This window comes from Hylaeus anthracinus, unplaced genomic scaffold (assembly GCF_026225885.1).
Source record: "Hylaeus anthracinus isolate JK02 unplaced genomic scaffold, UHH_iyHylAnth1.0_haploid 15399, whole genome shotgun sequence".
Classification (NCBI taxonomy): domain Eukaryota; kingdom Metazoa; phylum Arthropoda; class Insecta; order Hymenoptera; family Colletidae; genus Hylaeus; species Hylaeus anthracinus.
The window spans coordinates 1-25736 of record NW_026534620.1 but is presented as its reverse complement, the minus strand read 5'-3'; the positions used below and the strand labels follow the sequence as shown (position 1 = coordinate 25736).

The 25736-nt window shown below is 39.4% G+C and overlaps 1 protein-coding gene across 1 annotated transcript; it reads left to right on the top strand.

The window, feature by feature from the left end:
* Positions 1-5343: 5343 nt before the first annotated feature.
* LOC128892718 (zwei Ig domain protein zig-8-like) lies at positions 5344-20903 on the top strand (the record flags this gene model as incomplete). The annotated part of the gene is made up of 4 exons (XM_054153265.1): positions 5344-5499; positions 16112-16322; positions 18020-18316; positions 20236-20903. Coding segments are annotated over 4 exons (849 nt in total), but the record flags the coding sequence as incomplete, so codon positions are not given.
* Between the last annotated feature and the right edge of the window lie 4833 nt (positions 20904-25736).

Here is a 25736-nt window from a genome sequence, read left to right as displayed (position 1 = left end):
GAAAGTTATGAAATCTGATTAGAGGCAACACGCGGAATTAAATCGGGCAAAAATTATGCGAAAAGATAAAAGTGCCCCTCGGAGGATCGCGACTCTGGCCTTCCAGGTTGTAAAACGGGACGCCCGCACCTCGACTAGCGTCGTGATTAAAAGCCACCTGTCCTCTAGTAAAGTTGAGCAAAAGCATAAATATTTAAAGTCATTTTCCGACTCGACGTTTTGCAACCTGTTTACGACCAACGCGAGCATGACAAAGCACGGAAGTATTTAGCGATCGAGTTTAAAGATTACAGGATAATAAATTCCCCACTAATTTTAGGATGAACGTCGAATATTGTTCTGTTCATAAAAGGAACTTGGTTTCCCTGGGTGATGTTCCCTTCTCAACATTTTTACATTTTCGTTACGTAAGTACAATTTGTATAAAATTGTATTTATGTTAAAAACATAACAGAAAAGAAAAGAACGAATACTAGGACACCCTATGTAGCCAAGTTATGGTATCTAGACGATCTAGTTTAAATCTATATAAAGTCGACCTAAATAATGATGTATGCATTCCTCGAATCGAGTCTTCCAGGAACATAAAAATTGATCTTCTCATGCAACTCGAGCTGTTTAAGACGACCATTGGTAGTTTTAAAAAGAAAAATCAATTCGTTGATGTCTCCACGAGTTCCAATAACGGGCACGTATCAAGACGAGTTATTATCGTAAACGTGGCAGATCATGTGAATCTGTAATCATTATTCGTGACATGTTCAACTATAATCATTATTTGTGACATGCACGTCTGCAATCATTACTTGTGACACGCACAACTGCAATCATTATTTACGACATGTACGATTGCAATTATTGTTTTGGAAATGCGATAAAACTGCAGAAAAGCAACGGTAGCTGTTTTAAAACTGAAAAGTTCTATCTTCGTACACCAGCAAGTAGATCCTCCACTGAGTCAATTGTTTTCGAAAAGAGAATTGTTTAATTCAGATAGCTATGATTTTCACGCGTCCAAGGTGGTTTCCGTCCTTGATTCCACTGATAGAATTCTATATTTCACGCATCGCGGTTTCGGAAGTAGATTGGAAGTCGTTCGGAGGCGAACGAAGTTAAATAACGCGAACGACGAGTTGCCAACGATAGCTCCGAAGTGTAAAAAGTTTCCAGGAGGGGCTGTTTTATCGAGCTCTTCTCCTTCACCGCTCTTCGCTTATTCCCGACGTCTCGTATAAACTTACGAACTCGAAGTGCCTGCGATAAATCGAGACGCCTCTCGATTCCCGCAGACAACGGGGGCGCGAATTTTTGCGTTCCCCGCACGATACCGCTCGACGCGTTTCCGGTTCCGCAAACGTTTCGCGATAAACGCGTTTTCCAGCGTTTCATATTTCGACGCTGGTAATATCCGGAGACAAGTTGATATTCTGGGACCACGTTACCGGTGGAATAACGAAAATAACGAGAAAAATAACTACAGGGTGCGAGAATATTTGCCTCCAATCTTTTTTGGTGATGACTTCTTCAGTCTTCAAAGACTTCTTTCTTAGTATAAAGGTTTTTCCGAAAGGAGCTTTAGAATTGTCACTATTAATTATAATCGTGTGTATTTTTATTTAAAATACAAAAATAGGATTGAATCTGTATAGACAGAAATTTTCTCAGCGATATTTAACGATGGACTTAATAATATCCCTCGCATCACATGCCACGGACTGAAGGATATTTTTATCTAGCGATAATTTCGATTTTAAGCAATTATTAATTAATGGGTAATGGAAGACAGTAAATGGGGCGTGTAATTAGTTAAACGTGATGTTCGAGGCGTATTTTAATTGGTTTCGATTTATACGACGATATTTCATGTTTGGTAATATTATATTCCTCGTAAAGCATTTTATGTGTCGAGGAACACTTCCGGCAGGTAATAATTTTAATCGAATCAACGGCTAACTCGGAGAAATTGGAAAAAACCACAGATGGCGCTGTATTAATCAGACACATCGTGTATAGTATCAGTTAATTGCCTGTAATTTTTATAGCGATATTTCACGATAGACATTATTAGGTATATTCCTCGCAAACCGTGTCAAAGAGCAATTTCTCGTAAATCATGTTAAGGAGCGATGAACCTTAATAATTCGTAGACTATGGAAGGAAGAAAAGGGAGCACTGTTGCGATGAATCACTCGAAATGTCTTTTTAATTAGCTACAATTTTAATAATATTGAACGATCGACAATACCGTATCGCTCATAAAGCGTATCGATCAGAGAAGAATGTTCCAGCCAACAATGAATTTGATTTAATCAATTAACGATTCGGTGATAATGAAGAACAACAAATGCATTATTAGTCAGATGGGAGCGCCTTTTTGTTAGCTTTAACTTTGATAACAATATTTAACGATCGATAGCAACAATCCCTTCATGTGATTTCATGAAGAAGATTTCGAACGAGCTACAAATTTAAATTTAATCGATTAATAATTCGTGGATCGTGCCAGAGGGCAAATGAAATTTATTAATAATTGGACGCGTCGATCGAGAGGTCCTTTGATTACTTTCAGTTTTTACGATGATATTTGTCCGATCAAAAATATTGTTTCCTGATCAAATATCCTTGATAAAATCTCTAGCGAGAGACGATTCCGAATTTAAACGATCATTAATTCATAGATCATAGTTGAGGGCAAATGGAGTAATTTAATTAATTTCAATTTTTACAATGATATTTGACGATCGATAATATTTACCCGCGATAACTGATTTCGTTGAATGAAGAAAATTTCTATCTAACGAGAATTTTGAATTTAATAATTCATAAATCATGACGGAGGACTGAAATGCATTAAACATTTATTAGACTTCAAATTCAATTTGGTATTTGACGATCAACTTATATTCCTCGCAGCGTTACCGTAAATCCAAGAGTATTTGTACCGTACAATGATATCAATCCCAATTGGTACATTCCTACAGTAAAAAAATACATCTTAAAAAATGTTGAAAGGATTTCGGGAGGTATTACTCCTGAAAAGCAATTCTCTCGAAATTGTCCTTGTTTACAATACTTTCCTAGCTCGTGGATCGAAACGTGAAAGGTGGAAAAGGGAAAAAGGAAATGGAAAAGGGGGGGAATGGAGAAAAGAAATACGGAAAAGGGAAATGAATTCGTACCGGGAAGCATATGATATCGATATCACGTATGAGGGATACGATGCGCGAACAAATACGTGCTTCCTTCATCGTTCGTACGGTAGACCGGATGTGGGCCCTCAAGGTCGTTGGAACGAAGCCCACGGTTGCTTTTCGGGCCGAATGCTGATCCGACTTCGGATCCCTCCGAATCGGGATCCCCGGGATTAGTATCCATTTCCCCGAGGCACGATGGCTTGGCAGAAGCTCTGATAGGATTTATTCGTGAAAGGCAAGGGGTGAAAGGCCGGATAGAGAGGGAGGCAGCGCGTATGGACCTCACGAATACGAAATACACTATATTCCGACGATCCTTTTATTATTCCATCATGGCAACGCTACCCAGGATCCGTACAATGTAAATTCCCGTCGGGGATAACAAGCTCGCGCGGTCCGGGAGAATCATGTTAATGTATTCTTCTAAGACGCAGCCGGCGTTCGGGTTAAGGGTTGAACTTTCGCGGCGATTCGCGGAGCCGCGGTAAACGCTACGTGCCGCACGAGAACGTCGCGAAGTTTTGTGTCGTAACCTTTCCGGGAATTTCGTGGTGCGACATTGTAGGGTCTCTGGTATATCGTGGAATAAGAACATTTCTACCTGGCTGTGGTTATGATTTCGATCGACGAATAATTTAACGATATTACAGGCACTGCGTAGCCTCCGGTGCTGGGGAGAATTATTCTTCGTGCAATCATTTCGAGTTTACTCGATTGTCTACTCGTTCGTCGTGAGAGATATTTTATTCGGGTATTTTTTAATTTGTTCCAGCTTTTAGAAAGAAAAGGATAATTCTGTTCAGTGATAATTTCAAATTCCATCGATTGATTATTTATACGTCAGGACAAATGTTTGTTTTCAGGTAGTTTTTAATTTGTTTCAATTTTGATAACCATGCATCCTGTATAATATAATACTGACCATGGATAATATAATAAAAAAATCAACTGAGACGCATCATTATAACCAATTCGTTGCTCGAGGTGTCTTTTATCTTCTTTCTATTTTTACTACGATATATGACTATCGATAGTATCATACACACCATGTCAGTGAGGAATATCTCTGCCAAGCAACAATTTTGAATGTAATCGAATAATAATTTGTAGGTCTCGGATAATGGGGGGCTAATGAGATGCGTTGTTAACCACACCCGACGTTCAAGGGGTTTTTTAATTGGTTGCAATTTACACAACGACATTCAACGTTGAATACTACTATGTCCACCGCATAGCGTGTCATAGAGCGATGAATGCTTCTATGCAGCAGCAATTTTAAATTTAATCGAATGTGTAATTTGTAGATAATGTTAGATAGCAAACAGAGTGCATTAGTAGTCAGGTATGTCGTTCCGAGGTGTTTTTCAAGCAGTTTCTAATTTTTCAACGAGATTCGACGATTAATAATTCATAAGGTGTGTCACAGAACGAAGAACGTTTCTAGTGGACGATAATTTGATGTTTTATCAATCCGAAATCAAAAAATAAGAAAAGAGAGCAAAAAGAGACTTTCATTAATTTCAATTCTCAGACGTGTTGGTTGAAACGTCGTTTATTTGATATTGATGCCTTGATATTTAATCGAAGAATCTTTAATCACAAAATTTTAATATTCATTTCTCTGATATTTAATAATTGACGATATTATGCTCCTCGTAAAGCATACCTTGGGACGGGGAATATTTCTCTACATCGATAATTTTGAATTTCATCAATTAATAATTCGGAGCTAATGAAGGGAAGCAAACGAGTCGTATTATTAGTCAGACATATTAATCGAGATGTCTCTTAGTTGATTTCAATTTTTACTGCAACATTTGACGATCGGCATTATGATATCTCTCGTAAGCTACAACATGAAACGAAGGGCATTTTCATCGAACGATAATTTTGAATTTAATCGAATAATAATGTGAAGACCGCGGCACAGAACAGATGAGGTCCATTGTTAACCAGTGCCTTCGTTCGAGATATCTTTTAATTGGTTACACTTTCTACATTATCTGACGATATACATTATCGTATATCTACATCATCTACATTATCGTAGAGATAAATAAAGTTTCGTTTTCATTTACATTTGAGAGAACCGTGGTTCTAGAAATTCAAATCAGTGCAAACCGTGTTGGCTAAAAATTGATCCAATCTTTCAGGGGTGAGCACAAGATCTCATTCGTTGGTGAAGAGGTTCGACGGGATTTACACAGGGCCGTACTTCGACGCAAGCAACCCCAAGAACATCACGGCCCAGTTGGGAAGGCATGCCTACTTGCCGTGCAAAGTGCGGCAGCTTGGTAATAAATCGGTAAGTCCACCAATTTTCCCTGAAGACGCTCTAACTTTAAGAGTAAGTGATACGCTTTCAAAGAAAATTTCGAAAGTTCTCGTAAATCTCTGTTATTTATAATTCTTTGGAAGTTCCTGACATACGTGGAAACTTGTACGGAGTGAAAAGCGTAGAAAAGAGTTCGCACAAACACGGATTCGAAAATGCTTCGATTATCCTATGCTAATTTATACTTGGGTGAAGAATCGATTGACTTGGCTGTGTATTTCTAGGTGCTTTATTTACGCGAAAGGGTTAATGTTTTAAAAGTGACTTTTAATATTGATAGACTTTGTTATCTTACACTTGTTAGTTTAATCATTTAAAATTGAACGCTTAAATTGAAACTAGCGCCGTATGTCGAAACGATGACGTACTGTAATGGGCGCAGGAGCTATTGAGCGTTTCCTCGAAGATAAAATTCAGGCAACCTTAAAATAAAAACCAGTTGGCGTAAACCAGAGGTCGGCAACCTTTCTTTGGACAGGAGCCAATGTCCATGTCAGTGAGTGTATGTCGCGCTACATTCGTCAATAGTTACTAAATCAATTCTTCTCAGAACTCTAACACACCAATGTTCTCAGTAGACGTTTTTTTGTTCGAAACGTGCGTTCTTGAATGAACTTTATGAAAAAAATTCAAAACAAAATATTTGATGCGTCTTCCATAACATTTTTTTAACTTTTCGGAAAAAACTTAAATTCGTCCAAATTCGGCACTTTTAATTGTTTTCTCTTTCTCCCCCCCCCCCCAAAAAAAAAAAATTTCTTTAATTGAAAATAATTTTTATTTTCATTTTTTCCCAATTCTGTGTGTATCACATTTCGAAAGTCGACAGCAAACAAAATCGTAACCTCGAAACTGATTAAAGAGAAAAGAGTATCCCCTTAAATTCTGAATTGTGATTGAAAATTCAGTAAACAGGGAACTCTTGGAGTCCCCTTAACATTAAAGCTTTATTAGTTTCGTAGCAGATCCGTCCCCTGCAAGGGCACATCTCGGCCGAAACTCTCCGCGCGACGGAACAGATGAAGATACCACACGGCCCCGTGGAAGCACGTGCCCCCGCGGACAAATTACGGATTCCTTAATTTCCTGATCGATTATGAAACATTCGCGAACTTCGAGCGTCCGTTATCTCGTCCCCGTTCCTTGCAAAAAGCACGCTCGGATACCGCCGTCGCCCGCGTCCAGATAAAGCAGATTTATTTGCACGCGAATACCCAGTTTTCTGTTGACCCGACGTCGATTACTATCGCGGCCGCCCGTCGACTCGTCGAGTTTCCATGAACTCGCTGATCCGCCATCGAAAAGTTCCGCTATAACCGCGCCTCCGTGTCCCGTCGATATTTCGCGCCCGTGGAAACCTCCGATTCGCGCTATTACAATAATCGAAATAGCTGATAGACGATAACCCGGTACACGGGCAAACGGTATCTCTCAGTCGGAAAATTTACGCCAACTATAAAAGTCTAATCTGTTCGGATTCGCGGCCGTTAGAACGGGATTATACGAGCACCGCGAATTTTACGATCACCGAGAAATAGATGGATAGATAGATAAGTAATTTATTGCAGACTACAGGACAATGTCCCCTGGGAACATTAACGCTGTGTGGGGGCGTATTAACGTTGATTATTGTGTGTTATTAGTGTTCTAAGAAATAGATTTTTATATTTGGAATGAACTGTGGTAGAGAATCTATAAAAGACTAATCTGTTCGAGTTAAATAGATGGATAAATAATTTATTGCGAGCCCTAGGACAATGTCAACCGAAGCGTCAACCATTTTTTAATAATATATTACTAATAACACACAGTTATTAGTGTTCTAAGAAATAGATTTTTATATTTGGAATGAACTGTGGTAGAGAATCTATAAAAGACTAATCTGTTCGAGTTAAATAGATGGATAAATAATTTATTGCGAGCCCTAGGACAATGTCAACCGAAACGTCAACCATTTTTTAATAATATATTAAATAATCTACGTGCTATTGAGCCATATTTCTGAAAACATAATTTTACGCAAAATGGTAGCGATACAAATTCACATTCTTCTTCTTCTTCTTCTTCTTATCGTTATCGTCATAAAAACCGTAGAGCATCATTTTGTCGAGCCTCGATCGATCCACGAATTCGAACAGTGCTCGAGTTCCACGGGTGCAGCAACCGCACACTTAGTTGTTTCGTCTCTGGGTCGTAATGGTGGATTCAGGTCTCATCAGCGGTCACAGCGCGCCAAGAAGTACCATCCAAGTCGGTCTTACACAAATCGAGAAACTTCTCCTCCCCGGCGGCTATTCGTTCCAAAGTTTGTTTTCTCGCGTAAGCATTTTTGGAACCCATCGAGAACTAACCTTGTTCGTGGTTAATCTTTCGTGTAGTATTGTGAGAACACTTGCCGCTAAGACGCTAAGAATGTCAGCCAATTGTTTCTTCGAGATTTTCCTCAATGAGATCCTCAACTTTCTTTACCCATTTCTTGGTCGGCGGCTTCGTTTGGTCTGCCGCTGCGGGGATCATCTTCTAACGACTCTTCGCCTTGTTTGAAAAGTTTCGCCCATTCAGAAACCGTGGAATATGACGGAGCTGCATCTCGAGATACTGAGCTAAGCGCTCGGTGAATCTCGGTCGCTTTAATTCCTTCCTCTGACAGGAATTTTATTCGAGCGGAACACTCAATGTTATTCGTTCGTGTAGCAACGCGAAATTGATTCGAAGATTAATGAGTGACTTGTTGCAAAAACAATCCTTTGTTTGATTGATGAGAACTTATATTTGTGTCAATAAAAGCTCTATTCATCGTGGCCCGACTCTTGGCTTTGAGCCAATTTTAAACACTAAAAATATTTCCCTCAAAAAATCATGATACGATCAATTTTCATAAGAACTGAGAATTTCAATCAATATAATTGCAACAATTTGGCGTATATAAAACTTCAACATCACGAAAATTCTTAATTTAAACCTAGTCGAATTCATCAATTATTTCATCCATAAAGTCACATCAACGAAACAAGAATTCAAATTCAAATAAATGTATGTCTTCTTTAAAACATGTTTGTTTAGGTGCGAGTAAGAATTTAGTTAAAAGTAAGCATTTCTTTGGTTTGTGTATCCATTTCTTATCTTTGATATTGTAATTATAATTTTCAATCTAACGAGACTGAAGGGAATTTGACGGAATTCCACTTTTCTTTAGTTTTCCATTTAATTAGAATTTTTGCCTCGCTACGGATAAGAAGCATTTCTAGACAAGCTTCCTCAGAGGCGGTGACTTTTTCGCTGCTTCATCTGCTCTGTCATTGCCAACGACTCCCGGGTGGGGTGGGATTCAGACAAAGTCGGATTGGGCGTTTCTTTTTGCTCGTAGTATTGTTAGTTTGGATTGAATGTCTTGGACCGTTTTTGTCCATGCTTGAAAAATCTTTCATGGAAAACAGAACTAATTTTCACTAGTTGTTAAGAAAACGAATCTTTCGATGTTTTCTTTTGCAATTTTCTTAAAGTCTAGCAATCTTTCTATTGTTAAATAAATGACTAGCAATTCTATCTTAATAATAAGTAGTTAATTAACACGGGATGTTTTTAGTGCCTCCTCAATTCATCCTTCATTTATTCTGCAGAATAGTATCAGTGGGACCAGAAAGTAATGTCGTTGATTACTATTTATCACCTCATCGTGTACCAATTGATTTTTATCGATCGGGGACGGTTACATAATTGCTTAAAACTAAACCATATTGTAAGCTTATGTGTTTGAATTTAATGTAAAAGAAACGACATTACTTTCTGGTCCCCTTGATAATTAATATTTTCTTCTGCAGTTTATCTGAAATCTATCAGCTTTTCCATTACTTAATGACTCGCATTAGCGATAACTACTCTTGATAACAGGACTAAAATACCAATTGTAGGTCATCTAATACCGCGTAGGCTTCATATGTAAATATTGATGATCCCTTGGGAAGTTTGCAGATCAATTCTAGATTGTTTGCCATGACCGTACATCGACCTTGCTCATTGTTTATAGAGCCACTGTGAAATTGTGCTTATGCCCTCTTTGTTTGTGGACAATTTCCTCGAATCTGAAATGGTTGAATTGTTCCTTCTTGGTTTATGTACGTTTGCTAATTCGAAGTTGATTATTGGCTTTTCGAGTTGCCATGGGGGTATTGGTAAAGGTAGTCGTTATGTTATCTGAAGCATTTCTGGTTTCCGGTCTTCTGCAGATAGTGTTGGTCGAAATGAAAATGTTCAGGTAATGTAGCTTTAGGTAGATATGGCCGTTGATTGCCGCGAGTCATTACTGCATTAGTGTTGATTATCGCGAGTCGTTGGCGTTTCGTGAGATAGAATAAGTCTAATTGGAGTTGGCTGGTTTTACGAAGCCTGCTAGAAATAGTCTGAGTGATAAGCTTAAGTTTTGTAATCAATTTATATCGTTGCAACGAGTAGTCGTTTAATTATGCCCGTCACATTTTTGTTGGACGGACTGTCTAAGGCCCAACGAGCGAAATAAATTAATTTATATTTAACATCAACGTTTCGACCCTATTATTCGTTTCCTATTTGGTTCGTCGATCCCATAATCATAATTACAATAAAATATAACATGAAACGTAGGAAGTGTAGTAAAATTTAATTTCGAGTGAGAGAATAATAATATAGAATGAATTCTGAAAAGTAATATAAAAATTACCATGTATAACGAAATTCTTGACTTAATTATTCAATCTTTCTTACGAAACCGCATAAATTGTGGATTATAACGAAGCGTAAACATAGAAGGCTTAACTTATATTGGATTAGTTGTCTTGCTTAAAGGCTAACGTAAAGACCCCATCTCTCAAGTTAGGTGATAGGTCTCCTTACCCTACTTTCGTGCAACGTAAAAACCCTATCTTTTACGTTGGATGACAGTTCTTCCTGCTCTAATTTCGCAGAAGTAAAATAAGAACAGTCACCTCGCCTACAATGTAGGATTTTTACGTTTCGCGAAACTAGGATGAGGAGAACTATCATCTAACCCAAAAGATAACGAGTTTACGTTGATCTCTGACTAAGAGGACTGCATACATAGCCTAACTTAAGATTTTCATGTTTATAACGCATCGTAGTACATAATTAAGACGGTTTCATAAGGAAGATTTGATTAATAAGTCAAGAGTCGTGTATGTTCGTAATACTTTCTCAAAACACATTTTGCAGTACAGCTTGGTGAGTCTACACAAAAGAGTCGAAATATTTTTGTTAAAGATACATAAAACCATACTTGCTGAGGTTCGTTTATAACGCATTCATCGTTCGAAATGGTAATCAACCAAAATTACGAAATAAAAAAAAATAAAAGTCAAAATAAAGTACGATGAATGAGGTAAAAATATGTGACGAAATTGCTTAATAACAATGCTTTCTATAATAAAAAAAGGTTCCAATCTCATTCCCCCTCAAACCTCCAACAGTTAATAGTTTACTAATGATCACAATAATTCGATCGCTGTAGGTCCACAGTAAACTTTACGAGTAGTAAAAAAGAGGAATAGAGAGACGGTCCTTCCCCAGGAACTTTCGAGTCCATCCTCTACGGTTGGCGAGTTCGGGTCTCGTATTGGCGCAGTTTAAGGACGCCACTCGAAAAACGACCCGAGGACGTTGCACGGTGCCGGTAAAAGTTTTCGTACGCAGCTCCGTATCGCTCGTTAGCGAACTTTTAACCTGCCCCCTCTGTGTATACAACAACGAAAGTTGTACATACGTCGAAAGAGAGCCAGGACTAAGTGTCTGGCGACACGCGACCCCTTGTATAATCGTCCGGTTGCGTACTTAAGGGTCGCGAACCCCCGTCGCACCCGCGCTACCCCTTCGCACCCCCGATACTTATCGCGCGCGGAATTAAACGTACTTTTACCGCTGACTTTCTGTCAACGGCCATTGTTCGCCCGGCGCACTCGGAAACACGATTGAAAGCGATTGTTCTTTGCGGACAATTTCGCGGAACACGGGGCGCCGCGCTCCGCGGGCTCTCTCTTTGCATTTCCGTGTTCCGTTCCGGGAAACGTGCGAATACATTACATCGCAGGGGGTGTTCTTGAACTGATCAAACTTTAGCTGCGTGTTACATCGACGGGTAAACGTGTGTACGCCGCCCGGACTGCTTCCTTTTCGTGTTGTACAAATTACGTTCGACAACCGCGACACGCGACAAATTATTTGTCTTATTTTTGTTGGAGGTCTTTATTGCACCTTGGCTGAGATAGGTAGGGGAAAAAGAAAGGAGGAGGGGCGGGGGAACAATTCTGGTTCCCTGTTGCAAAAATCGAAATGATCTTGTAATAATTATAGGCTAACCCTTTTAGATTTGTTTTTTTTTTTTTTTTTTTTAAGGAAAGAATTCTTTTCCAATGAATGCATACTAAGTGGATGAGAAATAACATATCATGGTCTGAAGGGGTTAAAAAGATTTTAACGTACATTTATCCTATGATGTGTATTTACTAAAATGTATCAATCGTAAAAAATGTTTGATTGATTGACTATTGATTGATTGACTAAACATTTGATTGAGTGACAACATTTGATGATCCTTTCATCAGTACAATTAGGAAAATGTGTTGATGAGGTTTCTTCAAAGACTTTAAAACACCCAGCATTCCCGCATGAAATTATAATCCTGCGTCCTTGGAACGTAGACTCTGATTTGATAAAAGATAGAGTTGAAGTGTACAAAGACCCCTGAGGCTTTTATCGGGTCCCTTTACGAGTCTTTACGTAGGTCTTTGTGAGAACCTTTGATAGAAAATGCGACATTCTCGAGATGCCAGCACTCTACGTCCACGTAAAATCAAACGTGAAGACAGTGGTTTGCGAACTAAATATTGAACATCTCGGAAACGTTTAATTCGTCGACATATGCTTGTCGAAAATATTACGTGTCCTGTGATAAATTCTATTATCCACAGTTCTGGGAAAAATGATAACATATGCTTGCTGCATTTCTCAAGAGAACCATAACAATATGCACATTTTTAACATGTTGTATATGCAACGCTTCTCTAGAATTAAACGCGCTGAAAGACATTCAAACAAAACTTGTTTCCACGAAGTTGTAGAAGGAAATGTAAATAGCAGCACAATTTGCATGAACCTTGGCGATAGCACACTTCAAACGTTTTCATTCGTTAAACTTCCTGTTGGTAGGTGTAAAGGTAGTCACAAAAGCGGTGACGAAACTGGATCTGTCGGAATTCATTTTTGAATTGATATTTAATTTGAATTCAAATTCGAGTCGAGGAAAGTCGCTGAATAAGAACGAAATTAATTGTATTTTATTACACATCACATTTTGTACGAATGTAGCAGGTGTTCTAATAAAAAAAAAAACAATTGTTTAAGTATTTGTCAGATAGCGGAAATTTCGCTCTTCAATTTGGATTTTGTTAGAATCGAATCGGACGATTCCACGCTGAGCTATAACATCTCAAAATTTCCTATTTTATAGACGATTATGAATGACTGATAGACCCACTGACCTATATACAGCGTCCTTGCAAGGCCGATGCAATTCCGAGAAATACTAGTAAACATTGTAGTATTTGCTGGACGCCCCACCCCTCTAAATTCCGTCACATAATAGTAAACATTGTAGTATTTCCTGGTTGGAAAAATCCCTCAAAGTTCGTCGAAAAAGAAACATTTATATTCATTTGACCATCGATTTGAATTAAATTTGGTATGCAAGGGTTTTTGGGGTCGCTGATTTCAAATCTGAGCTCAATATTTACAAATTCAAAATGGCGGATCCAATATTGCGGACCAAAATACGAAAAACGATTCGATTTAGATGAAACTTGGTATAAGAGTATTTTTGAGGTCGCTGATTCCAAATCCAAACTAAAAATTTACAAATTCAAAATGGCGGATCTGATATATCGGCACAAAATGTGAAAAGATGACTGAATTTGAATGAAACTTGGTACACAAGTGTTTTCCAGAGAAATTAAGTACAGAAACTATGACTAAATAATTTAAATCGATAACTACTCGACGTCTACCATCGTTTAGTCTAGGAGCGTAGTTATACTACCTTCATATCCAAAACAGCTTTCATTTGTAGAGCAAAACAAGCAGTTGTAATCACCGATCCTCATCCCTGTACCTCATTACGCACGAACAGCATCATAGCGGTAATTACTCATTGTCATAAGCTTAAGGCGACTAATGGCGCACGATTTCAAGGTTTTGTACACAGGAGAAACCCTAAACTCAACGATATCGGGTTCATTTCGTCGGGTATTATTTATAAAGCCCGCGCTAAGTAAACCCGATACCATTTAGCTTCGAGTTTCTTCGATAATAATTGCAGCCGGGAAGTCGTCGTTGAAATTGCGTTCGTTAGTACCGATGTCAGCGGAGTTGCACAGACAAATTTTTCTTTCGACTGAAATTACCAGTCTGCGTTTCCCGTGTTGCCCGTATTACGCGACCACCCCCCGAGGCAAAGAAGCACTTACTCTACTTTGTTGATTACAACTTCCACTCGACCATAAGTCGTCGTTACAACGTAGAAACACCTCCCGTCGCGCATGAATCGACCCGACCGTGGCGTTCGCGATACCTATCGCGCAAATAAATTGAATGTACTCCTAATATGCTTTCTTGCGGACCCATGCAGCGACGAAAGAACGCTCGCGGAGCCGATCGACGGACGATAAATTAACGGTAGACAAGGGAGAGAAGATTGATCGACCGAGATCGGAAAGTCGAACGGGGCCTCTCGCTCGTCCCTTCTTTTTCCCCCTCGGGCACGAGCTTTTTCCCAGCTTTTTCGACTTCCAGTTCCTGTCTGTATTCATCGGACGGCGCACACCAGAATCCGCCCAGACGCAGCTGAATTTCGCCCCATCGCTGGAAACGTCTCTATCGCTTTATTTCGCCTTTCTTTCCCTCGAAGAAACAGCCACGCTTCCGCGAAAAATATAACAATGGAACTGGACGTATGGCAGAAGAGATTAATACTCCCCGTCCGTGGTTCCCGGTCGAGAAAAAAGCCGCGTATTGACTTTTCTCGGTGAAACTGATGAGAAAAATATACGACCGCGGACACGGGTGTTCCCCTTTCTTTCGATTCTATTTTTATTTCCAGCGATCGCGCGCCGCTGCGGTTTCCTGGAAGAATTCCGTTGCACGTCGAAAGAAACGTTTGCGTTGCAGATACAAGCTGGTGCATCGTTTCGATTCATGGAGAGACAGGAGGGTTTGTTAGAAACTAATCGAAGACTTTCAAATCGTACAAAGTAGGAATAATTGGGAATTTTTGTAGGGAATGCAGAATATCTATAATTACTATTATTGAATATTAAATTTACGTGAAATAAGACTTTAAAAAATATAAAATAAGTCTACTGTTACTCGCGAATATTTTTAGACTTCAAATGGAAATCATAGGGTATCGGGCAGTAACATAAAATGGACCTGGCCCACGTTCAAAATTAACCTGCTTATCCGTTAAGACTACATACTTTGAACTCGACTTCCAATTTTCATAAAGAAATGTTGTTTGAAAGAACGTCGATTTAGAGAAACCTTCGAAACTCGTTTAAAGTTTAAGGAAAGCTGTTCGGAGCGCTTGAATACGCTTCGCGAAAAATGTATCCACGTCGCCATTTCGAGATTCTCTTTGATATTTTAGAACAGAATTTTCACGTCAAGTTTTAAGACAAAATAATACGGCGAGAGAAATATCGATTTTTTGCCAGCATGAAGCCGACGTTAACCCTTAAGGGAAATGTAATTTCGTACAAAGCCGAATAGTTGATCTCTGTAAGGAATTGCGAACCGTATTGGGTCAGACATTTCAGTCAGCCTTTGAAGACCTTCGAGTAAAGCAAAAATTACTCGACATTGTTCACGTTCGCCTCAACCTGACAAGTATCTTTCCAGCATCCAGCTATAGTATGAGTAAATAGAATATGGACAACGTCGATCAATTTTTATCAAATCCAAAATTCAAGATTTAACAAGATTTATCATATTGCATGCATACATATTTCTAGATTATATTAGAGCATTCACAGGGTCCCCTGTCTAGCCAGACTTGGAACTTAGCGCGTACTGTTTGTTTTCGACAAGGTATCGATTGACCCATTTCTGGTTTAGAAACACATCGAACCCTTAGAAGCCTGATTTTCCAAAGTAAATTTACCAAAATATCAATGTAAATTATCATTTGAACAATTTTGATGGCTGAAGTTTATTTTTTTAACATTCGTTTAAAAGAACATACATACAGCCAAATATTAAAAACGAACCAATTGCAAATGTACAATTCGATTTAAAAGACCGGTATCGAATTTGAAACTTGAGGCATTTACCGATATGCCAAGACTAACAAAAAACAAGTGTAATAAATATTCCTTTTTAGAAATTCAGTAAAAAAATTCAGTCATCGCTTCATTACCAAGGAGCAGTTGTCACTTTTGACTTTTTACTAACGAACTTAATATAACGAGCTTTCCGATACGATAATTGCCGATAATTGCCGATAATACGACTGACGTTTGTCTTGTTTGTTCCCGAAACGTGAAAGGTGGCGTGGGTCAGAAGAAGGGACTCGCATATCCTCTCCGTAGATAGAACCATGTTTATCCCGGACGAAAGGTTCCAGGCGATTTTCGTGGGCGCTGTGGACAGCTGGACGCTCCAGGTGAAGTACGTCCAGGAACGCGACGAAGGCGAGTACGAGTGCCAAATCTCGACCGATCCGAAGAAGAGTCACATCATCAAGCTGACCATCGTCGGTGAGATCGCGCTGACACTCTTTACACCACGCAGGCCAACAACGCGACTTCTTTGTTCACGTTATTTTTATAACGCTATAGAAGTGCTCTGTCATCGATCGGCGAAGCACAGTGGAATCTCGATAATTCTAGCGTAACGAGGCTAAATATTCCCGCAATAACGGAGGTAGTCAAACCGGTAGAAGTGGGCTCCATTTACGCAGAATTTACTACCCGTGAGCCATCGTTGGGGTCTGAGAGGATTTTCGATGGGAAGTTCATTTGGTTCAAATGATTGTTAATTATACTATTGTTTGCCTCGAGCATTTAATAATAGATTTAATAATAGGTTTAGATTGCTCTGTATTATGCAAAAAAACATGCACGCAAATTACGAAAATAAATAGACTGTAAGATAGAAAAAATGAAATATTGAATGCATAATTAAATATGTGCTGAAGATTTCCCATTTGATCCCTCGATGTAACGAGATTTTTTAATGTAAGAAATAGAAAAAGAGGTTGGAAATATTTAACATTGAAATTTGTAAACGATCGAATATTAATTAACCGTGTATCGAATATTACCGTGTATAAAAGAAGTGACTTCTGGTTGCATTCGGTTCAAATGATTATGCTTCGAAAACAGAATCACTCGAACGGAATAAAGCCCTCAGAACCATTCCCTCCAGAGACCAATCGAAGTCGTCGATACAGACAGCGAGGATGTGCAAGCTCTTTCTCATTAATTTGATTACCTCCGCTGATGCACTACGGTATTATGGACAGTATCAATTCGAACCGATTATCTCCTTCAGAAGCATTCTTTCCAATAATAGTAGCAACTGCAGATAAAGTTACCGAGTAGGCGAAATTCCTTCTGATTGCTTTGGTTAACTCGCACGCGCACTACGATATCACGAACAGTATCATTTAAGTCTAGCGTACCCTTCAAACGCATTCTTCTCAGAGGCCAACGATAGTAGTGACCACAGACACGGGAGACGTACTGTGCAAATGAAGTTCCTCTTATTGGTTTTTACCTCCACAGATGTACCACGATGGTACCGTATCATTTGAATCGAACGTACACCTCAGAGGCATTCTTCCCAGAGGCCGATGATACCTCTTCCCTCCCACGACACAATTAAACGAACGAGGTTCTCGTGCAATCATCGAGCTTTTATTTTTCGAGCTTCCACTGCACTTCCCAGACGAAGTTCCGCCAGCGCGATGTATAATTACTCGAGCGTAAAAATGCTCGCGTATTACTCTTCCTTTCGATGCAATTTATGACATCGTTTCCGTCGATGTTCGCTGGTTATTGGTTGAACGCAGTGCACGCGTTCGGAAAAAATAAGTTGGCCTGTGTTATTGCTTTGTTATTACTTTCATAATGTCGGGTTAATCGATAATCATGAACTATGTTTTTAGTTTGTATGAGCTATGAACTATGAATATCCCTGTGCATAACACACGATGTGTGTTATTTTATCTAAAATATGAAAAACATACGCAACACACGCAATAATATGCCCATATCAAAATATGGTTGATCACGATGTGCAATCTTTCAAAGTTAATCCTATCTGTTTATCAACCGATTATTAATCACGATTACCGATTAATCGTAGAATCAGTAGATCGTGGATCAATTTTTGCCCAGCACTAGCTCGAGCCGTGGTACGGAAGACAGATATTATTTATCGATTTTTTCAGTGCCAAAGATCGAGATCATAGGCGATCGCGACATGTACGTGAAGACCGGAAGTACAGTGGCCATACGGTGCATGATCAAACAGTCCCTCGAGGGACCGTTCTACGTCTTCTGGTACCACGAGGGCGACCGCGTCCTGGACAATCAGTTGGGCAAAATCGACATCCAGACGGAGAGGATCAATAACGACACGATCAGCAGTCTCGAGATCCGCAACGCGAGGCCGGAGGATTCGGGTAATTACACTTGCAGCCCGAGCAGTTTGGACAGCGCGAGCGTGCAGCTTCACGTGTTGAATGGTAAGCGTTTTCGCATTCCATTAACATAAATCTCTTTCAGCGAAGAAATATGCAGTACCATAGCGGTGTCGCGAAACGGGAGAAACGTTCTTTTAAGTGAATTCGAGCCGAAGATTCATTTTTAACTCCCGAACGGAGGTCCGCGACCCACACGAGCACGATTCGGATGAACCAGTTCTACAATACCCTGGTCGCCACTGGCCAGACGTATTTATCACAAATGGCTCTGGACATTTTTAAGTCCTTTTAGCTTTCACATGAAAGTTCACTGGTTTTCAGATGGCCAGAGTTTTAATGCCGCAAAAGGGATTGCAATTTCCTTGCGTGATTGTACAACGCTCTATTTAATGCTTCAACGAGATGAAACGTTGAATTTCCGAGCTCAAAATACAGCGCATGTACAATTCTTTGTAGTATTTTTATTTATTTATATCGTTATTTAATCTATAAAATCTTAAATATTACGAAGAATTGTAGATACACAGTATTTTCTGTTTCCAAATTCAACGTTTCGTAACGTTGGAATATTACGTAGAACTTTGCAAAATCGTGCAACGAAATTGAATCCCTTTTGCAGCATAAAATCCCTGGTACTGCTTCGACATTTTGGCATCAGTGAGCAACCTTCGGTCAAAATATTCTTCGAAAGGAACAATTTAAACATTGATCGAACTAAGGAAACAAATCTTACAGCAACATTAATTGTACGTGACTGTGAATAAATAAGAATATTGCACACGACTGTATAAAAGTGATATAAGGTATGCGAAAACAAAGAAAGAAAGAATTCTCCTTTATTTATGAGGACGTTTAAAACTACTTTCTTCGTTAATAGGACATTAGCAGCTAATACTCTAGACTTTACGCACACTCATCGGCCTCATTTTAAGATCAATTCCATTCAAAAGGAGCTTATCTGGGTCGTGACCTCATCTTGTGAGTGTACCATTCATAGTGAGTACGAAGTTACTCTGAAAAATATCAATGTATTTGGATACGGTATTGCGCCAAAGATAATATTTTACTAGAATAAGGATATCAGCAATTGACTCTGGTTCTCGATTCGCGTGCGCTCGTAAATCCATCCGTGGAAATACAGAACCATCCAATAAAGAAAATTGTTAAGTGCATTACATGATTGAGAATATTTCAAAATTCGTGCAAATATTAAACTTCACCGTAGCCAATATTTCTATTCTTTTGTCTTCCCTTGAAAGGTACATTTCCAAGAATTTGAATACTGAATGTTCATCGACTTAAATTCATGGCGAATCGCAAAGCACAAACGCAATAGAGACCCCCCCTGCATCAAATAGAAACGGATAGTTAAATGTCGTCGCGATATTTGCCCGGTAATTGTTGCGCTTTCAAAGATGTTAGAATTATTTTATAAACACCGCAATTTGGCTCGTAACAGAGACTCCTTTGTTTCAAAGATGTCTTTGTGCAGTGTCAGTCGTAATTACAAACGCGAGAACTAATTTACTGTAGAATTAATTTACAATTCAAAAGACTCGTTGTTTTCAATTCAGATGCGGGCCCAGCCACGAAAGAAATACATTACACAGAGTGTTTAACAATGTGTGACACAATTAAAAGGAAAGTGATTCCGTATTGAAGAGTTGGAAACAATGACACCAAATTAAATTTACCTATAGGAATTTGTGCTTCAGAATCGTTCCAGCTACCCCGCCCCCCCCCTCCATTTCCGGTTCTTACACTAATTCTGGGATACCCTGTATACATATACAACCAAACATACGAAATTTAAAATTTTTATGCCAATTACTGTGACTACAAAATAAAATCACGAAAATTGCCTGAAAATTGTTAAAAATAAAATTGTACGGCGCTTTAATATCGAGACCATTCCGGGAGATAAATGAGTGGAATGAAATCGAATAAATTGTCTGCTGCAGGCGAACATCCCGCTGCTATTCAGAGGGGGATCAGCTCGGCACCGGGTGGCTGTCCGACGCTATGGTGGTTGGCGGGCGTCGTGACGCTGTATTCGAGTCACGGCAGCCGTCTGTTCGTCCTCGCCCTTCTGATACTCATGGTCCTTTATTCGAAGAACCCGTCTTATTTCGCGCCGGAACGATAATCAGGAACGAGAGGTGGATGGTGTCGCAAGATGATCGATTATCACCTGCTACGAGACCCGGGAACACGCCTCGAGGAACGCTCCAGCGACGAGGAACGGGACGAAGAGGACGCGAGACGGCTTCTTCGTAAAGTGACTTCGCGAAGATGACCGAAAAAAAAAAAAAAAGAGAAACGCGACAAACCGCGAGAGAAAAGTCAGATCGACGACGGTGGGGTTCGACTGGGTTAGGGTTCCTTTTGGCCAGCAATTAGCATTTCTTTTCTTTTCTCGTTTCTCTGCGGTACGTCGAGAGGGTTGAAACGCCAGTCGATCGCTCCGAACAACAGAATTTCACTTGTCGTTCATTTCCTAGAGACGATTTTGTAATTCGGTCGATCTCCAGCGACAAACAGCCGATGACCGCGCGCTGAAAACATTCATCTTCGACGCCCGAGTGTCTCGAGCTTGGGGACGAAATCCTCGACGATGAAGCGTCGGATAGGAATTATCGGCTGGCGGACGCGATCGAATCGACAAACTCACGACGACGACGCCTGGCGTCCCGATGATACCGTTTTTTCTCTGTGTACGAATGGCGGGCCCAACAAAGGTGAAGAGAAACGCGTTTCGCGCGTCGAGACAGTGTGATCCGGCCGTTAGCAATTAGGGGATTAATTACTCGCGGGGCTTCTCGTTGAATCTTTCTTTGAAATTGACGCGGGGGGAAAGGGATGAACGACACGAAGCTCGTGAATACATTTCCCCTTCTCCGGTGGAATGAACGCGGCAAGAATTTTTTATAGGAATTATAATATTAAAAAAAAAAAACTACGATCTTCCACGAAACTCGTACGATAGCGTCTTTTGTATTCTCATCGTTTGAATCGATCGTTTTAATAATCTCTGTAAATCACGCGAAATCATTGTACATATATTCGTGTAACAATAGCATTGAAAAGGAGAGCGTACGAAACGGTCCCATAACGCAGTGCCTCCCAACTGTCGTGAGAAAATTTATAATAAATGAATTAAAGGAATTTGTTCGCTAAAGTCTTCATCGTTTGAAAATATTGCAGAGAGCACTTTTATGCCATTTTCTGCTAACAGTGGAACGAATTATAAAACAATCATTGAATTTTATGAACTTTAATGCTCCAATTGGTTTATGCAAGCAAATGTATAACGTACAACGACTCCTAGAGGTTACTGTGAAAGTATTTAGTGATATATAATTAATTAATTATAATTTCAAGAGGGAAGCAAAATTGCGAACTATTAGTATCTTGGAACGCTTTCAGAATTTCACAAAATTCCACTGTTCGCATATTACTAAATATTTCTAGGTAATCTTCGCTAAATCTAACAAATATTTGGCTCGACCACAGGTGTCGAAGACGTATTATACCCACTTTCGTACACTAATTAACGTATTAAAACTGCCAAATTAACATAAATGAAAGATTACTTTAAAAACTATAAATTCTCCTGAAAATTCAAGAGTTATGTTAAAGAAACAGTCCCACGAATTTCATTAAAAAATTTCACTCTTCTTGAAAGCTACTCTTTAAAGAATACAATTTATTTTAATTACAAATATTTGTTTTAGAATTTTAAATCACTGCAAATTCCTCACTATTTGGAAAAGAGTGCACAAACGTTAATCTCCTCTCTAACAATAGTTTTTAATATCCACCTCCGATTGTTTTGAAACGATTAGAGTCTTGCAAGACTCGAAACGTGTCGTGACGCAAACAAAAATTTGGGAAGCACTGGCACAGTAGAAGACGACCGAAACGCAAGTTCGAAACTGAATTCCCCCCTTCTTATTCATTATTCATCATTGTCAAAAGTGTTTCGCGATCTTCGTGTCTTTCTCGCCAGGAAGCCAAACAGTAACGAAGTCTTCGTGATCGATCGCGGGATTCTGTCGAGGACATCGGGAGGGTTTCGTAGTTTCTTTCACATCGAGATTAACTCGACAACGCGCGAGTGTGATTCTAGAAGAAAAGAATGGGGCAGGGTAGGGGGTAGTAGGGTGCGGGTGGCGGTGACGTAACGAAAGAAAGCGCGGGGAGGAGAATACGCCGACAGAACTTCGTCCGCGCCGCTCGATAGAATTGAAACTTGTTCGATGAATTTTTTCGAATGTGATTAATTATATTCGAATAGAGGAACGATTAGCGAAAACGTGTCTATACTCGACTGTCTACCACGCGTACGCTTTCGAATCGTTTCGAACTGCGACGTCTCGATGACAATCGAAACGACTGGCGAGTGTACGTCTTTACGAAACTTTCCATCCCTTTTCTATATGTATACAAATTTTTTCTTCGTTGTTCCTTCTTTGTCTACATCGACGAAATACGACGCACAATAGGGAAAGACCGTTGGGCTCTGTTTCCAACTTTGGACCAGCGTTTCCCAAATACTGATCACGTATAAACGATCCATGTAAAATTATATTTAAATTACCCACTATGGGCTAGCTTGATTTTCAAATCAAATGTTATCGACATTTTATTAAATAATTCAATTCACCTTGTTGTATGTCTTCTTATCAACCAATAGCATTCTTTACGAATTTTGCCAGGAATATAAACGTACACCTATGTTAAATATAAATTGTTTTGTGGAATTGCATGTCACTTCAAAGTTAAAAAACATATTCATCAGAAGAAAACCGTCGAAATTGTTGAACTTTTTATTAATCGATATTCGCAAGTTGATATTTATTGATTCTACGTTCCATCATTTTTGTCATTCCAAATAGCCACGAAAGAATGGAAACGTACTCCGTGAAACATATTGTAAAATGAAAAGTGTGACGTGGCTGAAAAGTTTGGGAAACGCTGCCTTGGACGCATTTCTGGAGCGAAGTCACACTTAGGGTTGTCATCTATCGAACAGGAAAAACTGGGACGCGTCAAACGTAAATAAAAGAGTAAGGACAAAGCATAAGTTTTCTTTCGTGCGTATTTCTCGTAACACCTCCCAACTTCATCCATTGCTGCTGCAAAAGGAAGCAGAGAAATTTTGTTCGCAATATACGAATAAAAGTACTTCTGCTTGAATAAATTCTACAGAGACTCCATTTCTGTTATCAGTAATTTGCTTAAACTGCATGACAACATTTTAAATATACGATCATATATAAATATATGTTAGAAATTTTATTTTCATCAGATAAAGTTTCAGATTAATATTTATATAAAATTTCCTAATTCATATATTGACGAGAGTCTACGATGCTATCTCAGTAACACATAACGATAGAGTAGATGGCAACCCTGATGACGGTAGGATACACAAGAAAAATGAAAGTACGGTCCATATGACGACTGAAAAGAAAGCGTAACAATTTTTTTAACATCGATCGTTCGAGCATTCAAATTTCAGAATGCAATCGCCATTTTGGTTTCCTATTCCGAACGAGGCGTTGACAATTTACCGAGTACGATAAAAATATCGCTCGTATACATGCACATGACGTTCGTGGCTGACTCGTAGATGCGACATTTTATTTATGGAAAATCGTTTCCTTCCTGTCCTCAGAGAATCGAACGAATATTTAAAGATTATCGAAGGGTCTTTGGTTGGCCTCGGTTAAAGTAACGGAAACAAGTTTAATGGTGAATCATTGGTGACTCTACCGCATCTTTATCGTACGTTTATTCTCGGAGGAAATGACAAGATCAATTCTCGTCCATCGCGGAACCATTCATATCAAACGACGAGGTCGAACCTCCATATCAGAGTTTCTTGCAGTTCCTTCAATATTCTAACGTCAAACTAAACCTGAGATCGCGACGGTTTGAGAGATCGGCTCTGCGAAGTGTCATTTACTCTATGAATCACTGCCTATATTGCCGACACTGCCTTGTATTATTTTCTTGTTGAGAAAACATTGTAAATATGTGTGTATAAGACGTACCGAATGCCTCGCGACGATCCACGGTGACAGATGCTTCGGTATTCGAAGCGTATTGAGTATAGACACGAGCCAACAAAAGGTGTTATATATCCGTGCACGCTCTCTCAAAATTCGGAACGGAATGGGTCTCGCGGAAATCACAGGCCAAGGGCAGAAGGAGTCTTCGACGCAAAATTCGCTGCAACATTCACATTAAAAACACGATTTAGAGCAAAAATTCAAGAGAGATCACGATTTCCATGCCGCAGCGGTTTGACCGTGTCAAGTATCACGCCGCGAAAATTCTGATCGTGCTAAAATTCGGATACGACGAATGCTAACTTCGACGCTCGACACGGTATCGACAATACAATCGTTTCATCATTCCTGCCAATCGAAAATTTCGAAACTTGTCGGAGCAACGAGCTCCAAGTCGATGAGCTCATCGATGTACGAATAGGAAGGCAATCGTTCGTACTTTCGCAGGTTCTCACCTACTCCGCGTGTCGTCTTTCAGATTTTATCGATACATCACGATGTCGACTATCGGCTCAGACCCGAGCCGTTTTACGCATGTTCGGCTCTATAAACGTACGGACAGCATTTCGAATCGTTTGAAAGGGGGTCGCCGATTGCACCAGGTATGAAAGAAGTACTCGATGAAGTTCCACCTTTGTGCCGGTCGTAATGAAATCAATTACGGTAAGAATTTATTTTTCTGTTTTCCGAAATAGTGAAAGTGGAACGTGACAGGTAATCATAATTTCTTGCGAATAAATTCCTGGTGTATCGTTACGACTATATTGAATTTATGACGACTGAAACACTACCAAATAGGGGTAGTTACGTTCACAAGAGAATATACCTGCCATTCTTCGCTTCTCTCATTTCCACAAAACAAAAAACAGTAATTTCTCGTCATAATTGATTTCATCGCGACTCTCGAACGCATCACCATTTTAACGAAAAGAAAGACGTGTCAGAAAGAGCTTAAGCAAAATTGTCCTTTCTAAAACAGAAGGGTTGGCGACCGCGGTCTAAGACGACTCGTGAATTTGCTTTTTTCTCGCAAAAGCTAGAGGGTACTGTTTTTTATATTCTATATATATTCTGTTCTGTCTCGTAAAAAAACAGTACCCTCTAGCTTCTGCGAGAAAAAAGCAAATTCACGAGTCGTCTTAGACCGGGGTCGCCAACCCTTCTGTTTTAGAAAGGACAATTTTGCTTAAGCTCTTTCTGACACGTCTTTCTTTTCGTTAAAATGATGATGCGTACGAGAGTCGCGATGAAATCAATTATGACGAGAAATTACTGTTTTTTGTTTTGTGGAAATGAGAGAAGCGAAGAGTGGCAGGTATGTTCTCTTGTGAACGTAACTATATATATATATATATATATATGTATATGTGTGTACGTGCGCGAAT